This window comes from Syngnathus typhle, linkage group LG18 (genome assembly GCF_033458585.1).
Source record: "Syngnathus typhle isolate RoL2023-S1 ecotype Sweden linkage group LG18, RoL_Styp_1.0, whole genome shotgun sequence".
Taxonomy (NCBI): Eukaryota; Metazoa; Chordata; class Actinopteri; order Syngnathiformes; family Syngnathidae; genus Syngnathus; species Syngnathus typhle.
Window position 1 is genome coordinate 7,415,346 of NC_083755.1, and position 11,439 is coordinate 7,426,784.

General features: G+C 44.4%; 2 protein-coding genes across 2 annotated transcripts in view; one reads left to right on the forward strand and one right to left on the reverse strand.

The window, feature by feature from the left end:
- Positions 1 to 5,475, reverse strand: part of nrg3b (neuregulin 3b) — an 88,043-nt gene extending 82,568 nt beyond the window's left edge. Inside the window, exons 1-2 of the mRNA XM_061264958.1 lie at positions 5,346 to 5,475; positions 1,697 to 1,834 (exon numbers count right to left, since the gene is read on the reverse strand). The gene's annotated coding sequence lies outside the window, so the exon portion shown is untranslated. The remainder of the gene's footprint in view (positions 1 to 1,696; positions 1,835 to 5,345) is intronic.
- gfra1b (gdnf family receptor alpha 1b) lies at positions 5,445 to 10,597 on the forward strand. The gene is made up of 10 exons (XM_061264200.1): positions 5,445 to 5,587; positions 5,675 to 5,983; positions 6,049 to 6,132; positions 7,870 to 8,048; positions 8,108 to 8,280; positions 8,525 to 8,634; positions 8,762 to 8,896; positions 8,961 to 9,163; positions 9,697 to 9,744; positions 9,825 to 10,597. Exons 1-10 carry the CDS (start codon positions 5,548 to 5,550, stop codon positions 9,957 to 9,959), a joined length of 1,416 nt encoding a protein of 471 aa, XP_061120184.1. The 5' UTR covers positions 5,445 to 5,547; the 3' UTR covers positions 9,960 to 10,597.
- The last annotated feature ends 842 nt before the right edge of the window (positions 10,598 to 11,439 follow it).

Sequence of the window (11,439 nt, forward strand, 5' to 3'; positions counted from 1 at the left end):
ATTAAACACCTGACGCCTTTTTCCCGCTTCACTTTGCAGTAAACGGTGGCACAAATCTACTCTGTAAACATCTTGCGATCGTTTTGCACATTTGAGATTTGCCATTTGAGCTGTGATGAATGCTCAAAAAAAGAAAAAAAAAGCAGATGTCAGGCAAAGTATGACTTGAGGGGCGGCGGCGGCAGAGGCGGAGGACTCGGCTGAGTAGTCCACATGTCACCTATGCGCCGTATCTTCATCTGATCGAGTGCAGTCCAAACAAGGAGCAAGTGTCATCTGCTGAACTGGCGCTATCTAACGTTTTTTTTTTTTATCAGCCTTTTGATTTATATACACTCACGGCGCAGCACCACAGAACAGTGGGCCTTATCTTTTATCAAATGAAGATAAGACTTCTTTGAGCAGCAGTCAGCAAGTCATGAAACTGAGCGGGGGGGATAGGTCTGACTTTGAGGCTCCCAAATGCCACTCGGCCTTATTTCCATTAGTCGGTCGTGTTGCATTTGAATGTTGCCCCCATTCCCTTTTTTTCCCCCTGCTCTCAGCGATGTCCCCAAACAAACGGAGATTGCTTCGATAAAAATTAATCAACGCTGGAGAAGCCAAGCCTCCCCCCCTCCCCTCCGGGAAAAAGGGAGTGGGCCTATTTTTCCCTGCCAGACGCGCTCATTTGAATTTCATGCCGGATGAAACTTATGCATGGCTCAGAAGGGCTGAAAGGAGAGAAAAAAGGATGCAAAGCAACTTAATGAACTACTCCAGTGATTCCCAACCACTGGGAAAGGATCCAATTTCACTTAATTGCTCCGTGACTATTATTTATTTCATATATTTTTCTCCATCTATCTTTGCCAGCCATGTACAGTGACAGGCGGGAAAATATTTTTCCATTCTTCATTTGCACACCTAATATCCGGATCGCGCTTTACCGACTTTAGCATTAGCATCAGCGGAACTATTTTGACGATGGTGGGAAGATTAAGGTTATTTTTTTCTGGAATAGGAGATTCTTCAAAGCTCCCGATGAGAGTACTAAATAGTGACACGTGTGGGTTGTATGTCTGCAGCACTTTGTATGCACAGCATGTGCAGAGGTCTTCCTCGGGCAGCACTGCATCAATATCCCTCCACCAACGGCACACACACACACACACAAGCAACAGTAGAGTGTATTCCTCGAGAAGAAACTACAAAGTGAAGACGGGAGGCTGGTGAAAATAAATGACTCTCGAGACATGGTTTGATAAATGGTTCCCTCCTCTCAAATTGTTTTCCACACAGGAATATTGGCGCAGTCGACTCATCGGTTAAAAATCACCGCCGATACGTCAATAAATAAAAGGGCAAAAGTACAAAAGGGGATTAGGGGCCAGTGAAGAAGAAAAAAAAAACAAAGAGTTGACGGGGTTCTGAATTTTTATCTCAGAATTCTGAGAAAGTTTTCAAGTCAGAATTGTCACTTTAAAATCAGAATTCTGAGGATAAAGTCAGTTGAGGTTGGGAAATAGAAACTTTTTTTTTTTTCCCCAGTAAGATGACACCACCAATAAATAGTAAAGTTACCTCATGACTTTCTTGTTCTTGTGCCCCAAGATAATTCTGACTCAGTTCACTTCCCGGGCAATTTTTTTTTTTTGCCTGTTTATTTACTGCGCTCACGTGGCGCCCTAACGTTGTAAAAATGGGTTTGTCATACCTTCAAGCGGGCCGCTGCGGAGACATCTCATTTAATCAGTCAAAGCCATCCATCAGAGCGCAGGGGACGGGGACGCCACGCCACGCCATTTCTCAAAGTTATATATCGGAAGGCTTGAGCCTGGCTGTGGGGGGGGATCTGTAAAACGGCATAAACAATTCAAGTCACATCAGCACGCTACAACGGTCATGGGAAAAAAATATATAAATATATTCTCCAAAAATAAAGGAATAAAGCTAAAAATAATACATTCAATATTCCCAATCACAAAATACTGAACAAAAGTGTTTCTCCAAGAGCTAATAGCTTGGTGATTACAGTACTGTACTCGTTGGATGTCATTAGGGCCAGATGCACATCGATGTTTTTAATGGCTGCTAATGAGCCTCCTAATTGACGCAAACACCGCAGGCAGTGAACTCTGAACTTTAATTGTGACAAGTCTGCTCATAGATTTGCTTTTATTGTCCCTTCCAAGGGGGACTTTGCAACGGTGTCTTTTTATCACGGCAAATAACAATCGGCGCTCCGCCTGTCGAAAGGAGAAGTCGTTTGCCGGCGCCGCAGATTTATGGTTAGCGGGCGGCGGCGAGGGAGACGCTAGGCCAACAATATCTAATTAAAAAACTTTGTTCTGCTGCCATCTTGTGGTATGTTAATGTACTTCAGAATGAGCAGTGTGGATTCTTGATATAATAGCTACGCTCCGTCCGTCTGGACCGTGCTGGGAGGTTTGTGTGCATATATATCACATGTCAATTAATAATAAATCTGCTCGGGGGTTTAAAATACATTTAGAGAATTGTTGAAAAGGGAATAAGCGGTCCGGCCGGGCGATCCGTTTCTGCTCAGAGCCGCTGTTTGCCCTTGCGTGTCGCATTACGCCGTCTTATCGCGTCAAGGATAATTGGAAGTGTGGGAGGGAATACCAAGCGGGGATAGCGAGGGCGGCCATGCAAGCAGGCCAAAAAAAATGATAAATCAAAGGACAATATTCACAAGCAAAACGGTGAGCTATGATGGAGCCTTGGAGGACAAATATTTCACTTGACTGCTGCAGGTGGATAAGAGAAAGACAAACAGATCTTCATTTGTGTCCTGCATGATTTGTACACCTCAGAGGACTGATAAAGCAATGTCATTTGAAAGGCTGTCTGTAACCCCGAATCATATATCACCATTGAAGTGAAGTTTAGATTTTGATTTCCTATTTACTCTAGATTTTTTTTAATGCAGGATTTCTATCCAGTGACTTCATTTAACTATATTTACATTGCATTATTTGATGCATTTTGTCTTTTCCATTAAAAGCTTGCATGAATAGGGTATGATGGGTATATATATATATATATTTTTTTTTTTGTTTTTGTCAGAGCATCATCAGTGAGAGTAGCAGGATATGCAGCAACATCTGTCCATGCCATGGGTCAACACTGACCCCTGGTGACTTCTAGGAGTTTTTGCAGAAGGCCCAACTTGCATTGACTTGAACATTTTAAATGTGACCTGAGTCATACACCTTATTACAAAAATGTTCACATTCATTGTTATCTGTCCCAAAAGTGACTCCTTAAATTTCCCTTGGGGAAACTGTGACTTCAACAAAGGCCTGATGATTTTTTTTTTTTTTTTTTTTTGCTCATTTACAATTTCAAAACTAAAGCAAAGGGGGGGGCGGCTCGGGGAGTGCTAATCAGATTGTGTCCTCCTGAGACGGCATTGTGTGTTGTCCGTGCTGCGTTATCAGGCAAGGAAATTAATTAGGAGTTTCAACTTTTCCTTCTACAGAGTCATTAAAAAAAATAACACAACGAGAAAATGAAAAGAGTTCACCGGGCCTCTCGGGGGGAATAAACGTGGGAGGCGCTGCACGGGAAATGACCCACATCTCAGGTCTGGTGGTGATAATAATAAAATATGGATCGAGTAGAACAAAACATTGGCAACTGCTCAAAAAAATAATATTTAATACGAGATGGCCGTGTCATTAGTATGATTGGATATGATTCAGCAGGAAAAATAAATACAAGTGTGTACTTGTTCATATTGTCCACTTAGTGGCACTGTTGTTTTGGACAACATTAAGCTTCTAGGCCTTTTTTAGTTTAGTGATCAACTTGATAGATTAGGCGGAGGCATTTATACGGGGTCATGCCATTTATTGACCTTTCGGACAAAGCCATCAAATATTCAAAGGCGCCGTTTCTTTTAAGTTGCGTTTACGGCCGGGCCTTTAGGAGCAAATGAATCCTTTTAGGGGAAAGTGAACCAAGGCCATCTGCTGCTTATCTTTGTGACAAAGTAAACGCACGGCGCTATTGATTAGTCCAATCTCATCCTGCCACTGTTTACTAGTGACACATTAAAGGAATGAATGTCAGCGGTTAGTTGAGATAGCGCTGACAAGGGAGCTTTTCATCCCCCTTGCACTTTCTGTGTTTATTTTTCATCCAATATAGATTTGCTTAAGTGTAAGTAGCGCGGTTCCTTTCCTCAAGGCGTCGAATCAATAGATTGGCAGCTAGCCCTGACGTTCAAATCTTGTCACCTTTAGACTCGCAATTGCCTTTTGCCGTTGAAGCTAAGATAAAAAAAAACAAAATGCATTCATTTTTGGCAGTTTTCTAACATACGACAAAAATGCTTAGCAATACAGGGACAGTGTCGATTTTCTTTTTCTATTTTGCAAGTGAATTAAATTTGTAGTAAATGTTATTTTAAAAATACTTTTATGAACTTATTTTTTTATTATTTTATATATTTTTTTATTTACTAGTCCACATTCCATTAATTTTGAATCACTGGTGTAAAGCACAGCATTACTGCCGACATGAATACAACACACTGCAGCGACGATTTGCATGGCACGAGCAAATTGTTGACATGAGCCTTAAATCACTTGGCCGGCCGCTTCAAGTGTAACAAACACATGTTCGATTCGCAGCACTCAGAGCTGCACAAATATTGACTTTGGGTGCATTTACTAGGCCGGTCTCAAAAACACTCCATTGATATCTGCCAAACAAAAAGGAAGCCGAAGCGGGGGATTTAAAGCAACTTAAGGAAACACAGAGCAATAAATTGAGCAGTCAATTTGTTAAATGCCTGCATGCACTGACGCAATCGATGCCTCCTCGCTCATTATCAGTCCGCTCACACTATCTTGGCATTGAGCATTACATCATTGATTTGATATAGAATTAAGCGCGCAGAAAGATTGGGTGTAAAGTTTTCATGGGTGACCTCCAAAAGCATAGTTTTAAGGCAGATTTGAAGTGCATTGTGTACCTAATATAGTGTCCGTAAGTAGGTGACCCATTTTGTGCGGAGGGAGGGTGCGCCGTAATGAAATTTGATGGTGGTGGCGGTGGTGGTGGTGGGTGGGCGCGCAACGTCACGCCCCTCGCCTCTCTCGCTTCATCCCCGACAAACCCACTTGGTCTTTTGCAGCCGCCTGAGTCCAGACGCATTCGTCTCTCCTCCGCCACCGAACAGGATTTATACTTTGTATCTTTTGGAGGGGTTTCAACTTGTTTTGGATGACCGGAAAAGCGCAATGACGGAGGGTTGAACTTTACGCGCAAGAAGAAGCGCGACACGCTTTGAAAAAGATTGGTTTTGAGACAAAGAGTGATTTTCGAATACTTACGCGGCGTTTTGGTTGCCCTGGTGTGGATGCTGGGCTGCAGGGTGACGCGGGAGATGATTCGGCGTGGTCCCAAACGCGTGGAACGGATGCTTTTGTGCGTGCCGGTGAGCCAACAGGATGCGCACGCATGATGACCACTTGTGTATAATCGCTGGAGCACCGCTTTAAAGAAAGAAGAAAGAGGGGAAAAAAACAACCCACGATGATTTTAACAACTTTTGCAATCCTCTTGTCATTTCCCGGTAAGTCATTTTTCGCGTCGAAAAGTGTGCGGGTTTTTTTCTTTTTTCTTGCGTAATAGTGAGCGAGATTCTTCCCGCAACTCGCAGACTTGGCGTCCACCTTGAAGGGGGTCGACGCCAGGGGAGGCGCCGGCGCGCGTTTGGACTGCGTCAAGGCCAGCGAGCAATGCCTGAAGGAGGCCACCTGCAGCACCAAGTACCGAACCATGAGGCAGTGCGTGGCGGGCAGGCAGAGCGGCGCGAGTGCCGTGACGGCTCCGGAGGCGCAGGGCGAGTGCCGCAGCGCCATGGAGGCCATGAAGCAGAACCCGCTCAACCGCTGCAGGTGCAGGAGGGGCATGAAGAAGGAGAAGAACTGCCTGCGCATCTTTTGGAGCATTTATCAGAGTTTACAGGGTACATCGAGTCTGTTTGAGGTGTTCCTAATCATGGCGTAATATGTCATCATGTTCCCCCCACAGGTAACGATTTACTTGAATATTCCCCGTACGAGCCAGTCAACAGCCGCCTTTCGGATATCTTTCGCTTGGCTCCCATCATTGCAGGTAAGACGGCATTTTCATTTGGGTTCTTTTATGAGGTTGGCCAGAAATGTTCTCGGGAATGTCGTCGCCGCTAAGCGTGTCGAGCGACAAGGAAAAGACACAACCAAAAGAGCCGTTAACCATCTGTCTGCACCATCCGAGTGCATCTGTGCACGCGCGTTTGGCTTGAGGGTGTGTCCTGCTCAAGCTGTCAACCAACCAACTGACACACAAAAGAGTTTACGGATTATCTTGATCGTATGATTATGTTGGAATGTAGACTAGGATTACTAACTTTGTTTTACCTTTCCTCGACTCTGAAAAGTTTAACCATTCAGTTGTTGAAACTTTCCAAATGGTTTGGAGACATTCTTGCTTAGTTAGTCATCTAAAATGCTCCACTAGTTCCCGTTTCCACGACCTGGTAAAACAATGAGCCGGGACCCTCCGCACTGATTAACCACTTGCTGAGGTGACCTCCATCCTGTCCAATCTCACCCCCACCCAGTTTCTCTCAATAAAAATGCTCCTGCGAGAGGCCTGAGTCGGACCTCATTCGATCATCGCTGTACGCACAGTTATTAATGATTAAAAAGGGCCTACTGTCTCCCGTGTGGTTCTTGCAAAAATAAGTTAGAGTGAGCACCATTCTAACATATAGTGTAATCAAATCCCTCTGTGGTTGCAGAATCAAGCCCCCCTCCCATGGCCATCTCAACTTGTTCTTTCTTTTTCACTCACACTACTTTAAGATGATCTCCTACAAATGACTCAACATATTTCATTGTTGCCCTGATTGATCCCAAATGTGCCCATTCTACAGTGTAGCATTTAAATAGGACTTTCCAGGAGGTTTCTCTTGCTTATATATTGGTTTTCTTTGCGCGCAGCGTCCTGTGGGGAGGCGGCGCGGGAAAATAAATGGAATTGGAAACAAATGGTTGGGAGCTTTGCAGATAAGAAATAAGGCTCCCCATGAATCAAAACAAAGACTGTTTTAAACACAAAAGGAGAAAAAGGGATCTTTTTTTTTTTTAGAGTGCAACATTGGATGCGGTTGAGATAAGGGCAAGTGAAGTGTGCCTGAGCATACGTGAGCAGCTGCCTTGTGGAGTCAATTATAGGGATGAAGATGGTTATTTATTGACTACCATCCCCCAAACAACTTCTCTTTAGCTCAATGCCAATAAAGAGCGCGCAAAAAATATTGATCAGCTAACAAATAGCATCAATGTTGCAGGGCGGTAGCCAAATGCAGGCATGTATTCTTTATCCTCTGTGAGGAACCACTAAGCTTAAGGCAGTTTATTGAGGAGCACATGATGCGGGCAGGACACCTTGCATGAGTCGTGTGTCGCTCACACGTTATTGCATCATGACTCACGAGAGAAATGTCAGTAAGCAACACACACGCGCATGACCCCACCAAGATGGCTACCCACGATGCCTAATGGTGGCTCTGCGTGTGGAAAAGACACGATAAGAACACAAATACCTTTGAAATGTTTCTCTTCTTATGGATTGAGAGCATGTTTTTATTTTGTTTGCATTCACTCATCGAAAAGGAACGAGACACCAGAGCGCCGATATGACCTCCCAGTGGACTTGTTAAGAGCAGAAAACGGAAAAGGTTTTCTTCTGCCGAGGGCGTTTTTGCGTTTTATGAAGAGTCACTCATCGGAGTCCTTGGCAACACACGCGCTCATAATGTTGTCTTAAGAAAGTGAAAAATGTCAAACTTGTTTATGCGGACGTCAGCCGAGCCGGCGTCGGCCAAGGAGAACAACTGCCTGAACGCGGCCAAGGCGTGCAACCTCAACGACACGTGCAAGAAGTACCGCTCGGCCTACATCAACCCGTGCACCACCCGGGTGTCGGCCTCCGAGGTGTGCAACAAGCGCAAATGTCACAAGGCCCTGAGACACTTCTTCGACAAGGTAACGCGGGAATTTATTTTCCCGACGGGAAGAAATCTCTCAATTGTTTCCCGACGCAGGTCCCGACCAAATACAGCTACGGGATGCTCTTCTGCTCGTGTCCGGCCGGCGACCAGACGGCGTGCGCCGAGCGCCGCCGCCAGACCATCGTGCCGGCGTGCTCGTACGAGGACAAAGACAAAGCCAACTGCTTGTCTCTGCAGAACGCCTGCAAGACCAACTACATCTGCAAGTGAGTTCTCCTCTCATTATCTTGCCAAAGGTGTCAACGGAAAGAAAATTGCATTCATGATTTTGGTCATGTTGGAATGTCAGATCGGAACTATAATAATAGTAATCACTCCAAATGATTAAGTAACATGGAGTTCCGAAATAGACGCCAGCCCCTTGGAAACGTCGGCAAAGTGTTCCACAAACAATGAAATCTAACAATGAAGATCATTTGTTCCCATGGCGGTTTTCGTGCTGGTTTGCAGGTCTCGGCTGGCGGATTTTATGAGCAGCTGTCAGCCGGAAGCTCGCTCCGTATCGGGCTGCCTGCGAGAGAACTACGCCGACTGTCTGCTCGCCTATTCCGGCCTCATCGGTGAGCGGCGGTGTCGTTTTTTTCAAATGGCGCAAAAGAGTATCGGACTTTTGGGATCGGCCCGCACGTCGCAAGCTAACGGCACATTCTCCAGTTCCTCAGACTTTTCTGGCCTTCCATTTTGCAGGTACGGTCATCACGCCCAACTACGAGCGGTCGGTGGGCATTAGCCTGTCGCCGTGGTGCGACTGCAGCAGCAGCGGCAACAACAAGCCCGAGTGCGACAAGTTTGTGGAGTTCTTCACCAACAACCGTTGTCTCCGTGAGTGCCGAGGCTAAAAAAATCATTTGTTGAGTGGAGCTGATGTTTGCGACCTCCCACGTAGGGAACGCCATCCAGGCGTTTGGAAACGGCACCGACGTGGGGGTGTGGCAGCCTCAGCCCCCCGTCGAGCCGACGCCGGCGTTGCCTAGCGCCGCGCGGCGAGGGAAAGACGCGAGCGACGGCGACGCAGCAGACGCGCTCGCCGGCCCGAGCAAACTGGACCTGGACAACGACCTGTCGTACCACATTTGCGGGACCTTGCAGGTGCGCATTTTCCCAACCTTGGTGTTTTTGTCAAATCAATAACCTATTTTATTTTTTTTTTTGGACGAGTCTCCTGTAGACTAAAAAAAAGAGACTTTTGGTGTTGTGTATTTTTCAAAGATGTTATCTCCTATCTTAAGCGAGGGAATCTATCAAATTGGCTTTTAATGCCGATGATTTGATTGATGGCAGCTAAAAGGAAAACCGAGAGAGCAATTCATCATCCTCGCGGAATTTTCCTTGTGGAGTGTTTGTGTAAGCCAAAGATGCCTCATCATCGTTGCATCGCTTCCTGTGGCCATGTGTCGTTTTTTTTTTTTTTAATCAATTTTAATTTGAAGAAACTTTTTTTTAATCAATTTTAATTTAAAGAAACTTAAGTTACTTTTTTTTAATCCATTTTAATTTAAAGAAACTTAAAAGTATTCTCTTTGTATGGAATTCTAGATTAGGATGTCCTGACCTAGTGACCTTTGACCCTGACTTCATTTCATAGCCTTCTATATTGATAACAAAAGAATATCTCCTCCCAGGCCCAAAAACTGGTGTCCAATCGCACGGATGATGCCACATTGTGCGCGGTAAGAGCAGCTTCAATTATTTTAAGTTTACATTTAAAGCCTTTTAAATCAAAAGCCACCAGTACATTTTTTTCCGTCAGGCGGGCGACTCAAACGCCATCACAAGAAACTCACCGGCCGAACTCGTCCGTCCACGTGCGTGGAGTCTGCTCCTGGCTCTGGCCTTGGCTTTCTCACTGACGACGACGATGGAGTCCCGACCTTGTAAAGCCTGAAGGAGCAAGGAGCAAGTCAGGAATGGAACATCAACAAGGGATATTTACAGACTCGTTTCGGACCTTAAACAGACGCCCGGCGTGAAGAAACGTGGATCATTTTCAAATCTCTATGTGCTGTAGTTTGTCCCGTCAATTGAAACTGCAATCGCTCAAGAAGACAAGTCGAGTTCTGCTGTCCAACAAAGTTCTCCCTCTCTGAGGGCCGCAAATGGGTCAGGTATTAGGTCATCAAAACAGTTTGTGGGTTGAAAAAGAATATTTTGTAAATATCAAAACATGTCTGCGATGAGGATTGTTGTAGTGTCTTCAAAGGCAGCAAATATTTATTAAAATAAATAAATAAATAAATATTTTTTTCGTCATGCAGTCTCCATTTGGTATTTGGTAAGGCCAGAAATTTTCCATGCATGCAAATAAATACAATTATATATATAACGGAAATAAGCGGCCTGTTGTAAAAAACCAAAACAGTAATAAAAATATTTCATTTTAATAATGAAACATCCCAAAACACTCCAAGACATCATAGGAAAAATAACAATACTGTATTTCATGACAATGTACAAAATGCACTTCAATGTACAACCCAGACTCTGAATGATAATTATGTCAATAATAAACCTTGTTTTTGCAAATGTGTTGACTTGTTGGTGTTCGCGTCTCCAGCAATGTTATGACTTTTCATGACTTTGCTCAAAAGTCAGCCTGCCACTACACAAATCTTATAAGCATGTGGAAAATTAAATGTTATACGAGTCTTGGAAAACTTTCTGGTTGCATTTAAAATGAAAAAAGGTCTTACCTTTACGAAATGGAAGCTATATTAGCATTGTTGTGTGCACAGCTGATCATAATCGGTCAATGCTCCATGTGATGATGCATTCAAGGAGAGTGGGAAATCTTCGTGCACTTGAACGCCTCTTTTAACTATAGGGGTCACAGTGCATTGCAAAACTTAATTTACAAGATTACAAACATATATATCTATTTATAATGCTATTTATTGAGTGGAAGGTGCATTGTACACTTTTTTTTTTACATTATATGCATTCTATACATTTCCTACTTCCATACAACTGTTCCTTTTTCTTGTTGCATCAAGCCGGTCAGGGAGTTTCCACTATTGTCAGTCACCTCACATCAGAGCCACGCAGGAGAACAAGGACGGCAGCCTTGATAGAGGACAGACTGTAGAGGAGACAAAGAGGAGGATGTGGGAAGAAGGTACATGGAGGGAGGGAGGGAGGGAGGGGGGATGCTGTCTGGTCATGAATATGGTCCACCTGTTTGAACAAAGTGATGGACTACTGGACCAAGAGAGAGCACATACGATTTATTAGACGTGCCAGCAGCTCCAAAAAGACACAAAATGTTCTCTACGTGTCACGCATGGTGACAAGATGGCCACTGTGGACGGACAGCGTGTGTGTGTGTTTTTTCAAATGATGCAGCTACCTGCCTTTTAAGCGTGAAATCG

Bases quoted from the DNA above. Each gene is read 5' to 3' on its own strand.
- gfra1b (XM_061264200.1), top strand. From the start codon at position 5,548: ATGATTTTAACAACTTTTGCAATCCTCTTGTCATTTCCCG. The intron at 5,984-6,048 runs GTACATCGAGTC...TTCCCCCCACAG, and splicing joins CATTTATCAGAGTTTACAGG to GTAACGATTTACTTGAATAT. The intron at 6,133-7,869 runs GTAAGACGGCAT...TGCGGACGTCAG, and splicing joins CTTGGCTCCCATCATTGCAG to CCGAGCCGGCGTCGGCCAAG.